The 25254-nt window shown below is 38.8% G+C and overlaps 2 protein-coding genes and 1 pseudogene across 4 annotated transcripts; all 3 read right to left on the bottom strand.

The window, feature by feature from the left end:
• Positions 1 to 1560: 1560 nt before the first annotated feature.
• On the bottom strand, positions 1561 to 5200 carry LOC127771343 (probable aldo-keto reductase 2; annotated as a pseudogene).
• Positions 5201 to 10423: 5223 nt separating this feature from the next.
• Positions 10424 to 13714, bottom strand: LOC127771340 (probable aldo-keto reductase 2). The gene is made up of 5 exons (XM_052297232.1): positions 13363 to 13714; positions 13052 to 13252; positions 11769 to 11941; positions 11582 to 11684; positions 10424 to 11052 (listed from the first exon to the last, which is right to left on the bottom strand). The coding sequence occupies exons 1-5, from the start codon at positions 13594 to 13596 to the stop codon at positions 10708 to 10710; spliced, it is 1056 nt and encodes a 351-aa protein (XP_052153192.1). The 5' UTR covers positions 13597 to 13714; the 3' UTR covers positions 10424 to 10707.
• Positions 13715 to 17475: 3761 nt separating this feature from the next.
• Positions 17476 to 24756, bottom strand: LOC127771342 (probable aldo-keto reductase 2). Of its 3 annotated transcripts, none has more exons than XM_052297234.1 (5): positions 24471 to 24756; positions 24131 to 24334; positions 21414 to 21586; positions 21226 to 21328; positions 17476 to 18087 (listed from the first exon to the last, which is right to left on the bottom strand). In XM_052297234.1, the coding sequence occupies exons 1-5, from the start codon at positions 24702 to 24704 to the stop codon at positions 17749 to 17751; spliced, it is 1053 nt and encodes a 350-aa protein (XP_052153194.1). In that variant the 5' UTR covers positions 24705 to 24756; the 3' UTR covers positions 17476 to 17748. The 3 variants fall into 3 exon arrangements, with proteins under 3 accessions (XP_052153194.1, XP_052153195.1, XP_052153196.1); XM_052297236.1 differs by lacking the exon at positions 17476 to 18087 and adding an exon at positions 20657 to 21085; XM_052297235.1 differs by lacking the exon at positions 24131 to 24334.
• Between the last annotated feature and the right edge of the window lie 498 nt (positions 24757 to 25254).

Here is a 25254-nt window from a genome sequence, read left to right as displayed (position 1 = left end):
TATACATATAAAAATCTCTGTGACAAATAAATAGTGTTAGATTCCTATTATTTTAGTAGTTATTAAAGATATAGTATTATAAAAGCAACTATTATCAGATTTAACAATAATACCATTTTAAAATATAATTACGCACGCGATTTCTTAAACGAAAACCAATTATTTAAATAGTACTCCCTCCATCTACTTTTGATAGTCATATTTCCAAATTTGAAAAATTTATTTTTGATAGGCATACTTCAATTCAACGACCTATCATCTTAATGACTTTCTCGGATTTAATGCATGACTCTCCATTCTTCCACGCAAGATTAGCTATATGGACATCGAGAAATGTAAATATTAATGAATTGCTTGTTTACGAGGAATGACTAGTAGCATGTTTAAATGGATGATAAGTAGAATTACTTATCCTTAGTCTGTGTGCCAAGATGAAATATAACAGTAAAAAATAGATAGAGGGAGTAAAAGTAAATTTACAATAGCGAGTATAAACAAATACAAATGAAAAATGAAAAAAATATTCTGCTAATTTTACAAACTGTAATAGATTTAAATGTACAAAAGTACGATAAAATATTCATAAAATACTTTTTTTTTTGTCATTACAATAACTTCTTCACCTGTTTGTTGGTATCATTAATTACTACCCGTCTTAATTTGATTCTTCTCGGTATACTTTAAAACTAAACAACTAATAATTCCATTAAAAAAATTAAAGTATGCTTTAAATTGTATGATGCTTATAGACAATTTATGATTGTTAAACTAATTCCATTAAAAAATACCGTTTTCTTAAATACATGCTTCATAAAAATAATTATACACGGGTTAAATTACTTAGCGTGCCTTTTGGCGCATTGATATTCTAGTAATATATAAGTAATATATGTTTCTCAAGTCGACGTGACACAGTCTGTGTCCTAAGGGTATCACCAATGTATATGGCAAAGTGATCCATATAGATGGAACCCATATAAATAGTTTTTACCTATGACAATCTCCACAATATATATGGATACAATGTATCATTAAGAGAAGAGAGATGAGTAGAGATAGATAATATAATTTATTCCATATGGGTAGTCCATATGTATATGGATACCTTTTGTTATTTTTTTCTATATGGACTAGTTGCACAATGGTTATAGGTGGTTGGATGGAATATTCTATTGCTCATGGACTACTTTTACACCATATTATGGATGCCTTAAGGCTGTGTTCTTAGGTAAGGCTTAAGGGTCAGGAACCCTCACCTTTGACACGGAAAATAGAGTAATGAATTAATACATGATTAACTAATTATTAGTTTAAAAAACTTTAAAAATAGATTAATATAATTTTTAAAGCAATTTTTCTATAGATTTTTTTTTCAAAACACGCACCGTTTAATATAATCTTCCCACCGATCACACAGTTCACAACCAAATATAATGCAGTCGATTTATTGTTAGGTGAAGGTAATAAACAAACAAGGCTGTGAAGCCAGTCAGCAGACCACATGAATATAGATTTAGACATGACACTGCTTAATTTCAAATTTTGAACAAACATGTCGGCAACAAAAAAAAAATGTGACATCAGAACTTTATTTATTATTCGCACACGTACTGCGTGCTGTGCACAAACTAATAAAACCACACTTTACAACACCACTAGCTAGGTTTTAGACACAAACAAGCATAAGCGATGGTTTAACAAGAGCGAGCAACGCGTCTGATACAATGTAACACTTATACAAAATCTGGTGTGTGCTCTGCCATTTGAGCTAAATTTGAACCGGGATTTTGTATTTGAACATATGAAAACGTTTACTCTGCTTTCCAAGACGACAATGGAGGGGTCTCAGAATCCTTCCAAGTGCCGGCCGTCTGAGCATAGCGGTCACCTTGAACAACATCTGTGCTGGCATAGGACTCAAGTTCAGTCATTTCCCCAGGGGTGAGCTTCACAGATAGAGCTGCTACATTTTGATTGAAATTCTCGATTTTTGTTGTCCCAGGTATGGGGCATACGTCGCTTCCCTGATGATGGACCCAGGCCAATGCGAGTTGTGACGGTGTGCATCCTTTTCTGGCTGCCATTGCGTTAACACGCTCAAATATTTCAGCATTCTTCTCGAGATTCGCTGGTTGAAATCTAGGAAGATGCTGCAAAAGTATAAATAAATAGACGAGGCGTTAATATACATCACAAAGTTTGGAAAATGAGAGTACACAAAAAGGTATTTAGTGGAAACTCCCAATATTCAAACTATATATAAGGAATATAATTAAATTACAATGTTTCAAAATAAGAGGCATGATACCTATTTTCATTACCTCCTTCATCCCCATTCTTAGGGAAAACTGAATGAGTAGTATCCATAAGAATTTACCTTGCGAACATCCTGAACAGATAGACTCCACTAGTTTAGCTCCACCAGAAAAGAACCCTCTACCAAGTGGGCTGTAAGCTACTATTCCAATTCCAAGTTCTCTGAAATGGAAATAAGAAAAATAGTTAAAATGGGGCATGTGATTTTTTTCAATGGATAAACTAATTTGGAATTATATCTTCTTCCACGTCTCTAGACCATAATGACCACTCGAGCTGAACTGCAGTGATAGGGTGTACAGCATGAGCCCTTCTGATTGTTGATGCAGATGCTTCCGATAGACCAATATATTTTATCTTTCCTTCTTCAACTAGTTTCTTGAGTTCACCAATCTAATAATGAAAAGGTAAACATCAACTAGATAATATTGGGAAGAATTAAAGGTCATTACTTAAAAGGCAGACAAAAATACAATGAAAGGTAGTACACTTTATTTGTACACAATAATTCCATCCAACGGTTTGGAAATATCATAAGTAATAGTAGTTCAGGTGCTAGTATCCGCTTTCAGAAACACAGTAGTTCATGTACTCGTATTGCTAGTTTGTAGTTAGACGTTCTGTAGGTCCTATTTTGGATTCTCACATTTTCTGCAAGAAAACAAGTCCTCTTCGGCAAAGATATTTGCACCAATTTCAGTCCTCTCATATCTATTTATTTTGGTTATGTATTGCTGCATTGGATTTTAAAATTGTTAAACTTTGAAATGTTGGTTTGGTTTGTGGTTAACATCTCAGCTAATACAAGAACAGCATTGTATGTTGTAACTGCCGAGTGAGACATGCATGTCGGTGAAAATTAATTATTGGCTCAGTCTTGTCTTTACGTCTTCACTTTCAAAATCCCACAGCTATTGTCTAATAAAACAAGCCCTCCTCTGTATCTAAGATAAATGTACTATATAAATGAAAATAAAACATTTATCAATTATAGAAAACCATCGAGACCAAATATGGAGTAATGTAACCGTCCAGTCACATGTCATCGACAGTGAAAGATATTCATGTAAGGTTTTCCACGCAATTATGATTTATGGCACACAGTCCAGATCTTAATGCAAATAATTTTGTGCTACATATCTTTACAAATGTATGGTTCATATCTTTACAAATGTATGGTTCCAAATTCTTCTCGAGAAAAAATAAAAAGAAATTTATGCTTCATGTTGCTATTACAACAAAACCTAATAACTTATCCTTTCAGAATTAAGAGACCAAGTTGCTGCGAACGAAAGAAAGGATGTCAAATGTATAATATAATCAGCTAAACAAACTTAAGAATTTAAGTGTGCTTCAAGCCGGGTTCAAGTTTTCCTTTGATCAAAATTCTCTCTTACATTTTTTTTCAGTAACTTCCTAATCCTCTCTCCATTCTAGTTTTACTAATGAATATGAAATTAATTATCTACGAGATCTAGATAACAAACTAAATGCCTTTTTTTTCATTGATAGAAAGATGTCCATTTTTCTGGCAGTTGTCCCAATAATACTACTACCTCCGTTCTAAAATGTAACAACTTTTGGCTATGAATCTGGATACACAGTTATATTTTGGAACGGAGGGAGTATATACCACATCACCTCAAATTTTTATAACCCACGGATGATTAATCTATAGGCGAAATCGTCTTCCTCTTTTTTCTTCTCCGATGAATCCACAACACCGCAGTTTTGTCTTTGGATGATCCATCTATATTATTTCCCTTGTTTTTCTTCTCTCATGAAGTTACGTAACTTTAGTTTTACTTTTAAATGGTCAATTTATATAAGATTTAAATTATCACAAACCATATCATCTGAATTATTTATAACTTTTTTAACATGATCGATCAAATATTCAGTCCAGCTAAAAAACAAACCCATCTTACATCTTATTTACAAACCTTATTTCTATCATTATCATGCAAACTTTCCCCACTACCACGCATCTGGTTATGTATAATCTTGACACCAACCCATTGACAAATCAACACATCACTACCTACTTTCCCTTTCGGATTCATCAGCCGTCACTTACACATGTATGCCTTACATCCAAAAAAAAAAAAGATATTTCCTCCGTAAAAAAAATCAAACCACTTTCCATTTAAAATCTATCCAAAATAAGTAACAATTTTATAATATTATATTTATCTTATTAGTCACCAATCATTCAATTGTTTTTTACCCTTATAACCTTGTTCACAAACAGCCCTTATTTAATTTAGGCCATATAAGTGATATTTTTTCTGTGACGGAGAAAGTAGTAAAAAGAAAAAAAGAAAAAAAGTAAAAAAAAAAAAGCAGAAAGGAACTGAAAGACAGGAGAGAGGGAAGGGGGGGGCACTCACCGTGACCTCGATGGGCACCTTCTTGTCGACACGGAGCTGGTAGTAAAGGTCTACGCAATCGACGCCGAGCCGCCGGAGGCTGTCCTCGCACGCCGCCCGCACGTACGCCGGGTCGCCGCGGATCTCCACCTTCCCGTCGGCGAACGAGACGGCGAACTTCGTGGCCACCTCCACCTTCTCCCTCACGCCGCCCTGCAGAGCCTGCATGCATATTGGCGCACATGAGCATTCCGTCGAGCACCTTCAGCGCGTATCCCAGTACCCAAAAAAACAACCGAAGCGTGCACGAAGAAACTTATTATAACTGACCTTGCCGAGGAGGAGCTCGTTGGTGTGGGGGCCGTACATGTCGGAGGTGTCGAGGTGGGTGACGCCGGCGGCGACGGCGTGGTGGATGAGCGCAACCATGTCGGCCTCCGGCTTGGGTGGCCCGTAGAAGGCGGACATGCCCATGCAGATACTTTTTCCAACCATGTACTTTCCCATAAAAAGAGATAGAGAGAAAAGATACTTTTTCGGAGGACCTCACTCAAAATATCCCCAATTAGCACTTCTTGGGTGGGATAGTTTTTTGGGTGGGTTATTTTCAAATAGCCCTCAAATAGCTCACCCTTTTGGATTTTTTTGGGCTATTTAAGAGAGGGCTAAAAAAATATCCCTTAGATCCAAATAGAGCCTTTGACCATCAATTTATTACATATTGTATTTCTTAAAAAAATAAAATTAGTGTCATATAAAAGTATATTTTAAAATATAAATCTAGTGATATATTATATAGTATGTATAATACTTAGTATATATACTATATATAGTTAGTATGATTATTAGTCGAAAGTTAACGAGTTTAATTTCATTTAAAATGATGTCGTCATATAGTTACCGAGACCAAGGAGTATCAGTTTTTCCATGGCCATACGTCGGATTCACATTCCCATGGCCGCGCGTGCGGGCAAGGAGTGTCGCGGTCGAAGACTTGGAAGTCTTTCTTGGATAATGATGGTCGTTGGGCGACCGGGCGGGCGAGGAAAAATCGTTCGCTACCCCCGCCCCCGTCCCCGCGCGCACGCTAATGTCTTGGTCCCACCACAATACCTGCCTCCACCTCCAACAAATCAACCACATATTTTGAAAACCCTCTGGTAAGGAAATTTGGTTTATTTTTTCCACCAAAAATGTTCCATCTAGTGTACTCACAATGTTTCACTATGTATAGATGTAACGTTGCAGTGAACTGAAATATTCCATTGCAACAAAAAAAACCCATATATTTTAGAAACCCCTATTAAGAGAATTCGTTTTATTTGTTGTTCCACCAAAAAATGTTTCACCTAGTACACTTATAATGTTTTACTATGTATGGATCAAATGTTGCAATGAACTGAAACAATCTTTCGCTATTTGCTGAAACATTGTTTTTATATACGCTGAAACAACACCCAATTTAAACGAGTGAAACATTTTCGATCTACTTAGCGAAACAATTCCGATATATCTGGTGGAACATCGTACAACATTTAAAAATAATTCAATAATAAGCTTAAAAAAGTTGTCGTCGGAATATATCCATGTGTGGTCTTGTTTTGAAGATTTAATTGCAACAAATTTAATGGTGCAATCGGATCATGATTTGGATAAGTAATTTAAGAGAAAAATCAGTTTAAAGTAGTTTTTGTACGTAAATCGAGCGCTGACGTCAGCGCCTGATTTTTCTCCAAATCATCGGCGCCCGAGTCGTAGGCAGCCCCGTCTTTCTTCGCGCGAGAATTCTCAGGCATTATCCGTGGCAAATTAATACAGTAGCATGTTACCCCCTGTAGTTTTGGATAATACGAGAAAAAAAATAAGGTAAAGAGTTCCAAGTTTTTTTTTTATTCTTCTCAACGTAAGAGATGAAAGGAACGTTTCAGTTTGGAAAGGACAAAATTTGATACAAGACACTCAAAATATGAGTTATTTACTATAGTAGACAACATAAAAACGTATTACGGCTTAAAAACACTAAAGAACTGGTAATTTGTTGGGGGACAAAAGCTTTTGAGTTAAGACTGAGCGAAGATGGAAAATAATGGATCCTAATGATGTACTTGGGGTGATAGTAAATTTAGATTTTCATAATTTCTAAATTTTTACTTTAACATCATGTTTGAAGCATGTGATCTTAGGGGCATTCTCGTTTTATTAAGAATTTATCATTCCAGTGTCATCTAGTAAATTACCAGTCTTTTAAGGATGTCTTTTAGTTGTGACATATTCTTTTTATGTCTATCAGTAAATTACATAAAATTTGTGTGTTTTGTAGCAAATTTTGCCACAAAAGGTGGTCGTGCTGCCTTAAATTTCCAACTGTGTCGCTTTCCTTTCTTTTTTTCCCCTCACGATAATAGCAGATGGCCAGATGCTCATATATACGCTAATACGCGCGAGCTCACTCACCATATATATAACATACATGCACACGCTATCTTTACGAGTACCTCTAAACACTGGACTGTTATAATATTTTGATATTGACGAAGTAATTAACCACATGCATGCATCTCAGTATCAACGGATACATCGTCTATCGATGATAGAATAATTAGCTTAAATATGAGCACCTATTCTGGCTAGGGACTTAAACTCGGATTACCCCGATAGATGTTTTCTCTTTCTAAACAATATTGCATAGGGGTCATCCCTTAATTAGTTAATCTACTTTGTTTTAGGTAAAAAGGGGATGAAAGCAACATAATGTTTTCATTTGTAGACATAGTAATATGCCGTGGTAACACTACGATACCATTTAATAATACAATAATACGCGAGTCTTTCCAAACCATGTAACCCCCAATATACAACTTCATAATCAGTGAGTGGACAGATGTAGGTTTTTTTTTCTAATTATACAGAGAGCTGGGATTTTGGAAAAGGAATGTGAATTCGTAAAATGCAATATCTTGGTCCCGCACAGCGGCGAATCAAGCTCCCAGGCCGGACAAATGGCCGCCTGGGCTCTGTCGCTGGGACCTCCATCATTTATTTATTAACAAAAAGTATATAAAAAATAATGTTAAGAGCCAATCTATATCTCTCTATCTATATCTATATCTATATCTAAATCTATTTCTGTATCTTTATCTATATCTATATCTATATATATATCTATACACTTTCTATTAGCTCTCATGTTAATCAGCAAAAAAAATTGACCATTGATTAATATCATGATATATCATGACCGTTAGATCCTAAGATCTAATCTGCATGTAATTTATGGGCCAATTTTCAAACCCAACATCGATCTAATCTGCATGCAATTTATGGGCCAATTTTCAAGCCCAACATCGAGCCACCGTACTTCCTATTTCCTTCTACTACCAATCTGGAGTAAGAGTTACTCTCTCCTTCCTAAATTGATCGTCATATCTATTTATACACAAAGACGAAAAATAATTTAAATCACATAAATCAAGACACCATGCACACATTCTCTCACAATGTATGCATCGATTAAAACACTATGCCAATTACATGCACACATTCTCTCATGCTACATTAATTGTATTCTGATAAAATCCGTGTCCATGCGGTTATATGATGATCAATTTAAGAAATGTTGAATTTTATAATATGATGACCAATTTGGAAAGGGGTGGGTATATAATACAGATGGGCATGTATGTGTTTATGATATATATAGCTAAATTATTGCACAATTATGCTAAAAATACAGATCTTAATGCAAATAGTATTATACTACATATCTTTATAAATGTATGGATCAAAATCTTTTTGTGGAAAAACTCTTGTGGGGTTATTTAATGGGAATTGCTAATTACTACTAAGTACTTCCTGATAATAGTTCCGTATGTGTGAGGTTTCATCTACTTCCTCATTATCTGCATCAACTATATTTCTTGGGGGTGGCAGTTACTTGTCGAGTTGATCGTGCTATCACTACTATAAAAAAATTGGATTGGTGTCGGTTGAGAAACCCTTTTATATGTCGGATTTCTCAACTAGCACCCCGCAAGCCGCACTGATGACTTCGGTCACTTCGGTGTGACATGTCTCAAAGGTGTCGGATTTTAATTAGAACCGGTATCTCTATATCACAGTCTGAAACATGTCGGTTTTAAAGTGGGTCCGAAAGAACTACTTTGATAGAACAGGCATCAATTAAACGTACCGGTTTCTCTTAACAACCGACACATACGTCTGATATAACATATGTCTGATATAACATATATGTGCCAATCCTTCTTAAAAACCAGTACCTATGTCACCATATAGGTGCCAGTTTAAAAAATGGCATCCCATAGACGCGCATTAAGATACCAAAAGCATTATAGGTGTCGATTTTAACATTTTCCGTACATGTAAAGCCGTGTTTATCTTGTGTGGTTGTTTTTTTAAAAAAAACTTGCCTAATTTTCAAAACTACGTGTGAACCCCTTTACACGCGGAGTGTTAAAATCAGGTTATCACTGGTCTTATTCAGCGGAACAAAGTATTTAAATATATATCACTGCTTACAAAATAATACAGGTCCAGATGTGATGAAGGTGTTAGGTCCTGATCTTTCGAAATGTATTAATAAACAGTCGATTTGGGCGGAGTCGCTACACAACTCGATCCGACTTCTGAACGAACACGCTACTGAGCCCCGCAATCGCAGCACCACGTCTCTTTTGGTTATCAATCGTGCCAAAACCCGGTTAACCTCGCCGAGAAGGCTAATCACTGCATGCGAATTGAAGAACACAAGCAAGAACAAGATAAATTGCAACTAAATTGCATATGAATGATTAAGCACTCGAATTTGGGGTTCTACAAACCGATCTAGCGGCGAAACTGTTCTTAACAGAACAATCTAAGCAAAACCCGACTCTAAATAATGACGGGTACTGAATAAATATGATTAGGGACGTTCTAGGGTTGCCCTAGGGCACACCCCCCTTGGGGTAAGCCCATGACACAATTATAAGGCCCAAAACATAAATCAAATTCGGACTGGATAAGGTACATGGCTTGTTTTGCAGATTCCTGGTAGCTCGGTAGGAATTTTGACGTGGGACCAAAACCATCTAAAAGTAGACTCCATAAGCTTTCCAATAAGTACTCATGGGTCCCTAAATTCCTTCTAGATCAGCGGCTAGGTCCGTTTAAAGTTAATGCTGTCAGGAGGCCCGAATCCGAATCCAAAACGTGTAAAACTTTATCTCTTGCCTTCTATGGACCAAAAGTGACGTGGTGATATGAAAGAAGACTTGGAGAAGGTCTTGGTTTGGTCCTCAATCAACTTCTTCAATCATCCATGCATTCCTTACGCTTCGTCTCTTTTCTTTCGCCTAAGAAAGTACCTCTGCAAACGAAAATACACAAAACTCATTGTGTAGCAATATTTGTTCAAATATATAACAAGTAAATCAAATATAGAACATATGCACCTTTGATTGATTAATATATAAGATAATCATGGTTATATCCGAGCTAGTCGTGTCCTTATCAATATGGCATTAGCTCAATCATGGCAACGGTTTTCAGGCTAATTTCACCACCCCATTCAATAATCCTCCCACCGGTCACAATTCACAACCAAATTCCGGTCGAACTTTTCTTTGGGGAAGGTAAGAAACAAACAAGGTTGTCAAGGCAGTCAGCACTCAACAGACCATATGAATATAGAATAAGACATGACATTGCTTAATTTGAACAAACATGTTAGTAACACAAAATTAGTGATTGCAAAACATTATTTTATTATTAGCACACGTACTGCATGCAGTGCACAGGCTTATAGAACCGCACTTCACACAAGTAGGTTGTAGGCACAAACATGACGAAAGCATAGAACATAACACAATACAGACAGACAGGACATCTCATTCCAAATATACGTGATGTATAACAGGAGCAAGCAGCGTCCAGCGACTGATGAATACGTTCTACAAAATCTTGTGTGCGCTCTGCCATTCAGCTATTTTGGACCAGGACTTTGTATTTGAACAGATGAAAACAATTACTGAGCTTTCCAAGATGACAAGGGAGGGGTCTCAGAATTTTGCCAAGTAGTGTTGGCCATCGCCTGAGGATACCGGTCGCCTCGAACATCATCTGTGCTTGCGTAAGACTCGAGTTCAGCCATTTCCTCAGGTGTGAGCTTCACAGATAGTGCTCCAATGTTTTGGTTTAAATTCTCGATTTTTGTTGTCCCAGGTATGGGGCATACGTCGCTTCCCTGATGATGGACCCAGGCCAATGCGAGCTGTGACGGTGTGCATCCTTTTCTGGCTGCCATTGCGTTAACACGCTCAAATATTTCAGCATTCTTCTCAAGATTCTCTTGTTGAAATCTAGGAATATGCTGCAAAAGTATCAATACAAGTTCTTAGTAAATGAGAACTCATTGTAGTTCTATTTAATTTTTCAAAGAACAAATAGACAACACAGCACAAAGATGAGTTTAATAAAGGTTTGAGTCCGATAAATGCAGAGTAAATATTTCTATTGAACATAAGTATTTCGTGTTACCAATGTAGAAAGTTCAGAAAATGAGAATACAGAAGAGGTACTTAATGGGTATTCCCATCATTCAAACTACAAGGCATAGAATTAAACTAGAAGGTTTCCCAATATAAGGCATGAATGCCTATTTGATGATCTTTTTCTTGTTTTTCTCTACATTGATCATTCATCTCTACACGATGTATGAGTAAACACACCAACAAAATTGGTTTCAAGAAAGGAAATAAATTAATTATTCTATTCTTCTTAATCTGAAAGACAATAACACTACAGATATCACAGTGTTTTCGCTGTCATGCTCTGCTATTTTCATGACCTCATTCATCCCAATTCTTAGGAAAAACTAAGTAGTAAACCATGGAATTTACCTTGCGAAAATCCTGATCTGATAGAGACTCCACTAGTTTAGCTCCAGCAGAAAAGAACCCTCTACCAAGTGGGCTATAAGCTACTATTCCAATTCCAAGTTCTCTGAAATGGAAATAAGAACAATAGTTCAAATGGAGCATGTGATTTTCTTCAACAGACAAACTAATTTGGTGTTTTTTTCAATACCTGCAAGTTGGAATTATATCTTCTTCCACGTCTCTAGACCATAATGACCACTCAAGCTGAACAGCAGTGATAGGGTGTACAGCATGAGCCCTTCTGATAGTTGATGCAGATGCTTCAGATAACCCAATATATTTTATCTTTCCTTCTTCAACTAGTTTCTTGAGTTCGCCAATCTAACAATGTAAAACGTAAATCAACTAGATAAACTTGACAAAAATACAATGGACGGTAGTTCAGTTTATAGCATGCCAAAATAATCAAAACACATTATCAAAATGTTATAGTAAATTTTGCTAGTTTGTAGTTAGATGTTCAGAAAGAGAACGAGTCCTCTTCAGCAAACATATTTGCACAAATTTTCAGTCCTCTCATGTTTACTTATTTTGATATTTGTGCATTGGTTTATTAAACTTTGAAATATTGGTTTACTTGGTGCTTCAGATCCCAAGCTATTACAAAAACAGCATTCTGTGTTGTAACTGCCCAGTGACATGTAAATGAAAATTGTTGGCTCAATCTTTACTTTGCCTCGTCACCCATCAAAATTTCACAGCTAATGTCTAGAGTAAATGAAATACTATATATCTAAACTAAGTATAATATTTAAATAGAAGAAAACATTTTTCAATTATAGAAACCAGCGATCAAATAGGGAGTTATGCCAAACAGAAAGATCTTAATGCAAATAATATTGTACCACGTATCTTTACAAATGCCCTAGTATGTTTAGTCAAAATTTAATTGGTACAGCCCTAAGATGAGGTAGAAAAACAACAATAACAGGATAGGTGCCATGAAATGGAGGTTCCTTTTATCCTTTCTCTCCATTACATACCCTGTCCTTTCAGAACTCATACCAAATTGGTCTGAATAAAAGAAAGGTCAATGTACAAACAGCCAAACAAACTTAAGAATTTAAGTGTACCTTAAGCTGGGTTAAAATTTCCTCTGTTCAAAATTGACCTCTCTTAAAAAAAATTTCAACAACTTCATGATCCTCCCTCTAGTAAGTTTTCCCAATGAATATGAAATTAATCATCTAGATAAGTGGGTAACAAACAAATGCTCCTTTTTTTTTTCTTTTTTGCTTTTCATCAATAAAAGATGTCCATTTTTCCGGCAGCTGTCCTAATAATTATTGTAGAATATTGACACCAACCCATTGACAAATCAACCCACCACCACCTACTTTCCCTTTCAGATACACGTGTATCTTTTGCATCCACACATCACAAAATTTTCTAAAAGAAAGAAGGATAGGAGACAGGGGAAGTGGCACTCACCGTGACCTCGATGGGCACCTTCTTGTCGACACGGTGCTGGTAGTAAAGGTCGATGCTGTCGACGCCGAGCCGCCGGAGGCTGCCCTCGCACGCCGCGCGCACGTACGCCGGGTCCCCGCGGACGTCCCGCTTGCCGTCTTCGAACGCGATGCCGAACTTGGTGGCCAGCTCAACCTTATCACGCACGCCGCCCTGCAGCGCCTGCCGTTCCGATCCAAGCAGGCATTCCGCCGAGCACCTTGAGCGCACTCTCACAAACAAACCCAAAGAAGCAAGAGAGCGGGCAGGACAGGAGGAAAGTAGGTACGTACCTTGCCGAGGAGGAGCTCGTTGGTGTGGGGGCCGTAGATGTCGGAGGTGTCGAGGAGGGTGACGCCGGTGGCGACGGCGTGGTGGATGAGCGCCACCATGTCGGGCTCCGGCTTGGGCGGGCCGTAGAAGGCGGACATGCCCATGCATCCCAGCCCCTGGGCTGAGACCTCCAGACCCTGCGAGCCCAGCTTCATGCGCCGCACCGCCGCCGTCGCCGGAGCAGCAGCTGCCATGGCCGGCCGGAATCGGATCGATCGATTTCTCTCCGCCGCTTCTTGGTTCACTCCGTCACTTATATAATGGTGGAGTACATACAAATACAATGCAGAGCAATCGTTAGTGGTTGGTGGGAGAAGGAATGTGTCATGTGTTCAAGAGCTTACGCGTGTCGGTTATTATTATCAGGGAAAATTGCAAAAATCACCCCATAAGTCACTTGAAGTTTGATATTCCACCTCATAAGTTATTTTGTTGCAAATGCCCACCCACCTACTCAATTTTGTTGCAACAACCACCCCAGTAAACACATGCTTCAGGGGCGTCCCGGTCAAATCAGGTCCCCGTGCGAAATATTAAAATAGGCCATAGTAGCCTAGTAAATTTTTTTATAGTAAAATTAAAAACGGGCGTGACGATTAGCCAATCATCAGCGATGAAGCAGAAGCGGAGGCTAGAGGGAACTGGGGAGAGGAGATGAAACGGCTGCGGCATTGGGACTTTGGCGATACGCGACAACGCGAACGCCTGGACCGGAGCACGATGGAAGATGGATCGATTCACCTTCTGCAGTGTTTTGGGCCTTGTGTTTGATACTATTTGGACTGCAAGTTAACAAAATTAAAGCCTCTAATATTATTATATATATATGGCATACTTAATATTTTAAGGGCCCTTAAAATTTGGGGCCCTGTTCGGTCGCACAGTCCGCACGGGCCCCCGGGACGCCCCCGTATGCTTAACCGAATCAACATGTTTTTATAAAATGTGATCTATCAATGTGGTCTTTACCAAAACTAAATATTTCTAGAGTATTATTGATACATTTTATGTAAGATTCCACAAATAAAATTGTGGACAAGAGTTTAAACATTGTCGCACTGAGTTTCGCTATATGAAAAAAAAACAATCAAATATGAAAAATAAGTCTAATTTAAGCACTTAGACAAGATTGACTTGGCTAGCTTAGCATGTGGTAACCCTACATCCGCAATAACAAACTGATTTGGTTAAGCACGTGCGCATTGGGTAGGGTTTTCAATTCTGAAATTGGATTTTATGTCGGGGATTCCCGAAATTTCAGAAATTTCTGGCTGAAATTATTTGAAAATTTGACTGAATTTGAATAAAATTTGACCAAATTTTTTAAAAAAATACAAAAAACCGAAAATTTCGGGCGAGACTTGAGCATGCCGGTGGGAGGGCGAAATTTCGGAAATTTCGAACCAAAATTTCAAACCCTAGCATTGGGTGGTTTTTCAACAAAACTTAGTAGCGGGTGGGTATTTGCAACAAAATGACTTATGGGATGGAATGTCAAACTTCAAGTGACTTGTGGGTGACTTGTGGGGTGATTTTTGTAATTTTCCCTTATTATTATTATTATTATTATTATTATTATTATTTCCTTTTGTATAGCCTCGGTTTTTTATGTCTCTTGCTACTGGGGGGCCCTAACGGGCGATCAATCGCCAGCGATCGATCCAAGCGATCAGATCCGACCCCTCCCCCTATAGGCAATACCCCCTCCCACTCCTCCCCCTTCCTCCTTCCCTTCTTCTCTTCCTACTACAGTACACCACAAAAAAAAAATTTTAAAAAATAAAAGTTAGAAAAATTTATGTATAGAAATACTATATATAAAAAATTTGAATTCAAATTTGAATCGAATATGTAAACTTTTGACTTATAAACTTTGGGTCTATAAACTTTAGGTGTATAAACTTTAGATGTATAGAAATACTATATATAGAAAATATTTGAATTCAAATTCAAATTTGAATCGGATATAATTCAAATTCAAATTTGAATTGGGTATATAAACTTTAGGTCTATATACTTTAGGTGTATAAACTTTAGATGTATAGAAATACTATATGTGAAAAATATTTGAATTCAAATTCAAATTTGAATCGGATATATAAACTTTAGGTCTATAAATTTTAGGTGTATAAACTTTAGATGTATAGAAATACTATATATGAAAAAATATTTGAATTCAAATTCAAATTTGAATCGGATATATAAACTTTTGAGTTATAAACTTTTGGTCTCTAAACTTTAGATGTGTAAACTTGAGATATATAAACTTTAGGTGCATAAATTTACTAAAATAGAAAAGTAATACGGTGCCAAAAAAGGAAACCAGGTGGAGAGAGGGAGGGAGAGGGGGGTGGGGCGAATTGATCGCTACCCCCACCCCGAGGCGAGCGATTGCCCTTTAGCATTTCCGCTTGCTACTCCCTTAATACAACTTCTTCCACCGCTCTCGTGCCACGCACATCAAGGCCCCTCCATAGATCCGAGTACGAGTACAATAGCAGATGGAGTTATTTGGCTTGAACGGTGTGGACAACACAGGGTGTACCACCCACCACAGGCGAGTATGCCCTGGGCTTCTAACCATCCTCTACGGATCTTCCTGCCTGTAGTTTATCAATGTGGATATAGGGCAGGTACCTTCCTCAGCAAGCTCATGGAGCCTACCATCACCTTTGTATAGCATCGAAACATAAGAACTAAGCAAGTCTTACCACCAAAAACTAGAACTTTTAGCGGAAAAAGTTACCCTCAAGATCTGAAGGAGATTGGTCTGACCGGAGTAAATCGGCCGGTCCAACTGTCCTTTGCGGTGCCAACGCCTATCGCCATGCATCGCAATTCTGACCGGAATAGATCGGCCACTCCAACCATACTTTGCGCCACCGATGCCTGTCGCTGTCGCCGGTCCAACAACCCATTATGCCACCGGTGTTACCGCCGAACCCGAGCAAATACAAATCGAAGAACTCTATTCGTGTTTACAAAGTGCACAACAACACTCATCTCTAAAAAATTGACTAAACTCGAGACCGTAACTTTTTCTTTCCACTCAACTCTCAAAAAATCGATACCGAGAGGTCTCAACCACTCTTCTATATATATATATACCCGAAGTAGAAGCCTAAAAGCCACGAATCCAACTTGTACAAGTCATCCTAATCCACAAGGAAACTTTCCCATATAAATATGTAACTTATCTCATTACAATTCAAACTCTAATCTTCTCAAATTTGGCCTCCTCTCAAATTTGACTCTGCTTTCCATACATACACAATCTCCCATCATATGTCGCATGGAATCTTCACCAACCACGCACATTGTTCTTTAGCCTAAGTATACCACATGATATCCTGAATGTTCGGACGTCATCTTCTCCCAAGTTGACTCCCAATCATCACTAACAATACTATCCCGAGGCATCAAGACACACCTACATATGAATCAAAGAAGAAACCATATCCGAGCATAATTTTTTTCCCAACTTGACTCAACATTAGCACACAACAGTATTACATACATATAGAAATCATCCAGAAGTCATAATCACGAGATAATCATGAGTATCCAAATAAACAACCCGAAACCAACTCCAAACAGGAACCAGCCGATTAGACCGTCGAGCTAGCCAGTCTGACAGCATGCTATACGCCGGTCTGACTGGCCTTCTCTACCTAGTTTGACCAGTCCAACACAGTCAGCTCACCAATTATTCACCAAATATTAAAATCAATTATCTCATATATCGATTATTCATGACAAAATATATAATAAGAAAAAACACTTTGATTTCACACCTCATGGATCGGAGGCCATCCGCCACCTCTTCGATCCTCCGTGCTCATGTTGCAAAAGGGAGGTGGTTGAAAGGAGAGGGGAGAAAAAGGCCTTGACATGTGTGCCCCATAGAATTTTATTTCCTTTGACTTAATTGATACGTGAGCCACATAAGATTAAAACTGCTTCGAATTGAGTAAGAGGGGGTAATTCATCCATTTTGATAAGTTCGGAAACGTCGGACGTCCAGGTATTACAGTTAAGGGCGTAAATCAGACTACCAAGGTTTATATGTTAATTCAGACTTTTCCTTATATAAATGGCTTGTTTCTTTTCATACAAGTTTTCCTGCAGCAACGTATATATAGGATATCATAATGTTACATGTGCATCACGAACCAAAGATGCAAGTAGAGCATTGTAAGCAGCAGCAACGTACAGCACATCGTCAAGTTACATACACATCATGAACCAAACATGCAAGAGCAAACCATAGCAAACAAGAATATATATTTTCTTCCGCTATTCATGTGCAACCAGGAGCACTACTTCTTGAAGAGAGACCCAAGCAGCTACTCCTCTTTCCATGAGGACAACGGAGGGGTCTCACAATCCTTCCAGGTGTTGGCCATCTGAGCGTACCGGTCACCGTGCACATCAGCAGCAGCAGTGTAGGATTCGAGCTCAGCCATTTCGTCCCGAGTGAGCTCCAGGGACAGAGCCCCAACATTCTGGTCGAAATTCTCGATCTTCGTGGTACCGGGTATGGGGCAAACATCGTCCCCCTGGTGGTGAATCCAAGCCAGTGCGAGCTGCGCAGCCGTGCATCCTTTCCTCATCGCCATCGCATTGACGCGATCGAATATCTTGGCATTCTTCTCAAGGTTTTCTGGTTGGAATCTAGGCAGATTCTGCAACAAGTGAAAGGTCGTACTCAGCAAATTAAGCTGCCAATTGATTGCTCAAAGGAGTTTAAAAAATGTTAGAGTTTTTGTCAAAATATTTGTACGTAGTCGGTTATAGTTTAGAACTTGGACTTGTAGGAGGTAAAAGAGTAGAGAGTAAGAATTAGACGCTATTATAGACTCTCTTAGATAGAGAGACGAACATGTTGTAACCGTATGATGACTTAGCATAGCCGAGAAGGAGCGGCTGCAGGTGGTATCCGACCGATGGTCATTATAACTCTGGTTCACTGTAATATGTTGGATCGGGGAGGGGTGCACGTAAAGTGCCTCGAAGATATAGGCTTCGGCTGAACTCCATTATCAAATATCGTGTCTCGATGTAGTTATCAGGTGTTTCTTTCTTGTTTAGCCATCAATGGTAATTTCGGGGCTGGTTTGTAACAAAAAAGTTTCATGATTTCAGACCTGTTTTTGAAATGTAAAGCGTTCGGAATTGTTTTAGAACTTTTCAATAATGAAAACAAATTTGGAATTATTTTTTCTTGGAACGGTTTTGGATTTGTTTTTTCCTAATAATGTCTACTGTCTAAAAAGATGATAAGTTAGATTTGACAATGTGATCTCTGAACTGTGGTATTATCTTATGATAGTGGTATTTTTTGTTGCTAAAATTTGGAAATTTTATCTGTTGTTTTAAAAAGATTTGGAAGCTCATTTTGACAGTTTTTTATATTCCCATAAATATTAGTTACCGTATTCGCTTTTATTCATATTTGCTCCATTTTTTATTCGATAATATTTTATTCTGTATATAGGGATTTTTATTCCAATTTTAATTCCTAAAAAATATGAAAATGAAAATGAAAATGGTAGAGTTGGTTTTCTAACTGTTTCCATCCCTATAGGAGACCGCTTAAGGAAGTCATAAAGATCATTCCTATTTTCACGGCCAGCCACTTGATTTTCACGGGAGGGTGCTAGCAGCCACTTGATTTTTACAGGTGCCAGTGACCACATGTGGTAACACGATTTTACCCTGTACGAAAATCTGTTTATTTACACAAGCAGCTCCATTCAGATAGCTACCCATGTCCACGACATTTTTCAGATATTGCTCTTAAATGCCCGCCTATGTCTTGTCTTTTCATCGTTCTTGCGCCAATACTTCAGCTATATCTACTATCGATTATCATGCGAACTCCTCACAAGACGAACCATCGGATGCCAATCAAGCCCGCCACTACCACACTACGCCTCCTCACCTCCCATGCCATGTCTATTAGAGAGCAATGGGGTTTTCTCACCATGCTCTCCCTCTCCATAATCTCCCAACTTTTTCCACTATCTACGACAATAATATACTCGTCGCGTCAGCCATAGTACATCGCCATTAGCGAGGAGGACAACAATGATATATAGGAGCATGGGGACATCTCATCCTCCTTGTCGTCACTGGCCGTATTGTCAGGCAAAATTCCTGGGGATAATTAGCATAGCGAGGATGACCGGTGGTACAACAGGTCCTATCAAAGGACTCCAACGAGGGCCCACTATCGCAGAAGGAATAGAACGAGGACAAGAGTGGCAACGAGGCTGACGACTCGGATGAGGGCGGCAGAGGCATGTGCGAAGAAAGAGGTAACCTCCTTGATCACCATGGTCATGGCGGCGATGGCAGCCTATGAGGATGACACCATCTAAGAAGAGGCACGGCTAGAGCCGATGCCAGAGGCAGACCCAACATGGCTGAGGTGCCGAAGCTGATCCCCAGCTTGGCCAAGGTGCAGGAGGAGGGCACCTATGTGGCTATGGCACCGTAGGATGAGGCAAAGGTTGGGCCACTGGCTAGAGCCAAGCATAGCCGTCAACAGAAGCAGAGATTGAGGAGAATGCATGGCCCTTCCCCATTGCGCTGGCCCTATCACGAGCTCTGACACTGGGCTAACTGTCAACGCTTGATCCACAACGATGGTGAAGCGCCGCCGCCACAACTAATTGTACATATTATTTTTTTAGTATAGGCCCAAAGTACGACAAGTAGCCTCACTAGTATGTAATTAGGGGCAAACTTTTGATTTGTATTATAGTACTGTGTTTTCTAGGTTAAATCTTTTGTAGAAATTGAAATATATGTTAAATCATTTTTTCATCCAAATCAATATATATTAAATATTTCATCTAATGTAGTATCCAGAGCATTTGACAGGTGGACCCATTTAAATTTGTTGTCTCACTTAAATGTGGTCCCAACTTTTTCCCAAGCGGCTTTCATAAGCCACTGCATATGAACCAGGTCTACTTGTTATTCAAAATTTCATAATAATTTTATATGAAGGCTGATTGAAATTAACAGAATTTCAGAGTGATCCTTGCTACAATTCCTTTAGTTTAATTCAGTCAATAACTCTTTCAACTACAAACTTATTAGGGATTACCACTAATATGATGATATCTGACAAATTAAAGTCAAATGGTATGCAACATATAACGATAGTAAGTGACCCTAGTAATGCAAATATTTTAATGAAGAAACCTAACATAGCTGAAACACATTACACATGTGTAGTGGGGATCATAGTGATAAGTTGTTTATCTTAATCAGAGTTCATATGAATTTTTCAAATCTTTGAAAATTGTTATCGCAGGCAGCGACTTGCATCCGCTTGGAAAAATTATATTCCAATGCAGATATCTGAAGACGCCGCCCGTAAAAATGATTTAGACATAATAAATGGCAAGAGTGATTCAAAGCTCTAACTCCATGAATTGGAAAATATAATCCGAAATCGTCAACGCCGCCACTGTTGCCCACTAGATCTGCCAACACAGCCGCTGCCCACCAGATTTGCACTTGTCACGACCTGAGGCCATGACGGGATAACCAACGCTAGGAGGATAGCCAGTAGCGTTGGCTACTGCAGAAGGGAGCGCATCCATATCTAGGTGAGTGTTGTCCTGTTGGATCTCCCACCATCACCGCTCCACATCCAAGTACGTCATCCTGTTTATCCGATGGTTTGTCCGGTGATCATGTGGTATGTATTGTTCAGCAGTTTTTGCAGTCCCACATTTCATGACTTCCTTGTCTGATAGTCCACGTTTCGAGAAAACTGAGCGAGTAGTAAGCATATGATAATTTACCTTGCGAAAATCATGGTCTGGTAGAGAATCCACTAGTTTAGCTCCACCAGAAAAGAACCCTCTACCAAGTGGGCTGTAAGCTACTATTCCAATTCCAAGTTCCCTGAAACAGAATTAACAAACAATAGTTAAGATGGAGCATATGATTTTTTCTCAATAGACAAACTAATTTGTTTTCTTTTCACTACCTGCAAGTTGGAATTATATCTTCTTCCACGTCTCTAGACCATAATGACCACTCGAGCTGAACTGCAGTGATAGGGTGTACCGCATGAGCCCTTCTGATTGTTGATGCAGATGCTTCACATAACCCAATATATTTTACCTTTCCTTCTTCAACTAGTTTTTTGAGTTCATCAATCTATTGGCATCCACAATGTGAGTAGAAACCAAGTAGTAAGTATTAAATATCACCTTATTACTTGGTAGTAAATATTTTAAAGGTGGTATACTACCGGATGGAAGGAAAAAACAATCTTATGTGAACAATGTCTCCGACACACCCGGTCACAATGCTATCAGCAATGGATAATTTTTTTCTCAAGTGGCCCCCACCTTATTCATCACCCGTACACATAAGCATTGCAGATGCAGTAAAGACCTACTACCCACTATTGTTTGGGCCCACACTAATACCGAGTTTGGTAAGAAACATTGAGGATGATCTAATAATGTGAAAGGTCTACAAGATAATTGAGCTATTCCACCAAATTATCACAACAAAAAATAATTCGTGGCAATATATTGTACTATTGCAACGATAATTTTTCTATGGCAAATAACTATATTTTATTGCAACGACTTACCATCATTGTTTTATTTAGTATTTTTATTGCAATAGAAAATGAGATATTGCCAAAAAAAACATTACCGTTGAAAAAACACGTTCTATCATCACAATTTTAATTTTGTGGCAATTTGCATAGTACATGGCTGTGGTATGTTACTTTTTACTATTTTCTATTGCCACGATCAACAAATTCGTTGCAATAAAAAATTGTCATCTCATAATTTAACTTATTTTTTTCATATGGACACGGATTAGAACAAATTTTATATGAAAGTTATAGCTCTCAACGAGATCTACAATTTTATAGGTGATAACTTTTTCATTTGAAACCTTTTAGATATTTAAATCCGTGATTCAAATCTTAGTTAGATATGCTCAAATGGAACGATATGCATTTTCTAACAGAATTGATGCGTAGGTGAGTTGGTAAAGGAGAGCACACGTGAAGGATAGGTCTTGTGTTCGAATCCTAGCAAAGACAAGGTATCAAATAATAAATAGTTATGATGTAGAACAAAATTAGTTAATATTTAAACTTTTAATTTAGTATGTAGAACTAATGCCACATATGGAGTGGTGGCAATAATTATTTATTACAACGATGTGAAGTGTTGCAATATAATTTTTTGGCCACATCCATTCCGTGGAAACATCAAAATTTATTACCGCTAAATAAAAATCGTTAAAATAACCTATTACCATGCTATTTATTACCACGGCTAGTAACGATTTTAAAATTGTGGCAGCATGTATCTATCGCCACAATTTTAGTATTGATCGATGCCATGATTTTTTTCATGGCAACAAATTATTTTTCTAGTAGATCAACTAGATAAACTTGAAAACAAAGGTCATTACTTAAAAGGCATGCATAGCTCTCATGATAAAAAAATACAAGGGAAGGTAGTGCAGTTTATACACAATAATTACAGGCAACAATTCAAAAATGTGTGCTAGCTCGTATGCGTTATCAGAAAGATATAGCACACCAGAATGATCAACACGCATATACTGTGGGGCGTGTTCTAGTAATTATTGCTAGTTTGTAGTTAGATGTTCCAAAAGGAAAAAATGAGTCCTTCAATCAAAGTTTTTTCTTTCCCGAAAGAATATGAAATTAATTATATAGTGAAATCGATAAATAATCAAATGCTCCTTTTTTTTGCTCTTCATTAATAAAAGAAGAGTAAATTGCACTCACGGTGCATCAACTTAGCAGGTGGGTGCAATTTGGTGAAAAAACTTGAGAAATGAGCGTTCTGGTGCAACAACTTAACAGGTAGGTGCAATTTAGTATAAGAACTTTATAAGTAATCATATAAATGTAACAACTTGTAAGGTAGGTACAATTTTGATACAATAAATTAAGAAGTTATGAGACAACTTAATTATTTGGAGATTTTTTTTATAGATTCAATTTTTAAGTACTTATTTTGATAATATAATTAGCGTGTATTTGTATAAACATATTTATATTTTTATCCTAATAACTAATTACTAAAAGTCAATTAAACTGGATGTAGAAATTATTATATTTCGGTTGATATTTGAGAAGGTGAAGAAAACAAAAAATTCTTAAATGTTAATTGGATGTAAACTGTATGTGCAGTATAATTTTTAAAGATTAAATCCAATATTATAAGGTAATATATGTAGGATTATATGTTAATGGTATATTGACATCGTGAAAAAAAAATCAACTAGCATATGCTTAGCCAAGTTGATGCATCAAAATATTAAATTGTCAAGTTCTTGTACTAGAACGCACCCACTTGTCAAGTTATTGCACTTAGACGTTCATTTCTCAAGTTCTCATACTTTATCGCACCTATCTACCAAGTTGTTGTACCATGAGTACAATTTACTCATAAAAGAATTAAGAGTTAATTATCCGTTTTTCCAACAACTGTCCGAATAATTATGAACCTTGACACCAACCATTTGCCAAACCCTTCACCAGGCCACCACCAACTTTCCCTTTCATAATCAGCTTTTCATCACTCACCCGTTTATGTTTCTCATAACAAAACAATAAACACAAAGGCAAAAAGAAAAAAGAAAAGAAAAGAAAAAAAAAACAGAAAGAGAGACATGAGAAAGGGAAGGGGCACGCACAGTGACCTCGATGGGCACCTTCTTGTCGACGCGGTGCTGGTAGTAAAGGTCTATGCAGTCGACGCCGAGCCGCCAGAGGCTGCCCTCGCACGCCGCCCGCACGTACGCCGGGTCCCCGCGGATCCCCACCTTACCGTCGGCGAGAAATTTACCGAACTTGGTGGCCAGTGCAACATTGTCGCGCACACCGCCGACCTGTAGCGCCTGCCTTTTTTCCAACCCATATGCAAACAAGCATTCCGTCGAGCACCTTCAGCGCACCACTACTCGCGCATGGCGCAAATCAACCCAAAGAAAGAGAGGGACACCAGTGGAAGGAAGAGGAAGGTACTATACGTACCTTGCCGAGGAGGGCCTCGTTGGCGTGCGGCCCGTAGATGTCGGCGGTGTCGAGGAGGGTGACGCCGGCGGCGACGGCGTGGTGGATGAGCGCCACCATGTCGGCCTCCGGCTTGGACGGCCCGTGGAAGGCGGACATGCCCATGCAGCCCAGCCCCTGCGCCGAGACCTCCAGGCCCTGCGAGCCCAGCTTCACGCGCCGCACCGCCGCCGTCGCCGGAGCAGCAGGTGCCATGGCCGGCCGGAATCGGATCGATCGATTTCCCTCCACTGCACGTCTGTACCCATATAATGCTGTGCGATGGCAACTGCGTAGTTGGGAGGAGTACCCTTTTTTTTTTTTTGACAAATTGACCCTTTTTAAAAACTTATTTTGAAACTAACCCCTGCCAAAAACTTCAACCAAAAATAGGCCGTCAGCTCAGCGCCAAGCGCATTGGCGCTGAGGTTGGCCGTGTCAGCGCCAACGGGGCTGGCGCTGACATCGTGCCACCATGGCGGCCGGGCCGATCCCCCAGCTGACGTGGTAGCTACCTCAGCGCCAACCGCTTCGGCGCTGAGATGCCAAAGTTCAGCGCCAATGGGTTTGGCGCTGAGGTTTGGTACTTAGAGGCCGGCCGAGGCCGCCCCAGCCAGCCTCTCCTCTCTTCTCCCCACCGCGGCTGCGCTAGGGTTCGTTGCCCTCTCTTCTCCCCTCACCAAATCTCCCCCAAATCAACTCAAATCGAAGGGGATTTCGTCGGGATTGAGTTGGGGATCGATTGAGAAGGTAAACTCCTCTAGAA

The sequence above is a fragment of the Oryza glaberrima genome, chromosome 4 (assembly GCF_000147395.1).
Source record: "Oryza glaberrima chromosome 4, OglaRS2, whole genome shotgun sequence".
Classification (NCBI taxonomy): domain Eukaryota; kingdom Viridiplantae; phylum Streptophyta; class Magnoliopsida; order Poales; family Poaceae; genus Oryza; species Oryza glaberrima.
The sequence above is the reverse complement of the archived record's forward strand: the minus strand, read 5'-3'. Positions and strand labels throughout refer to the sequence as shown.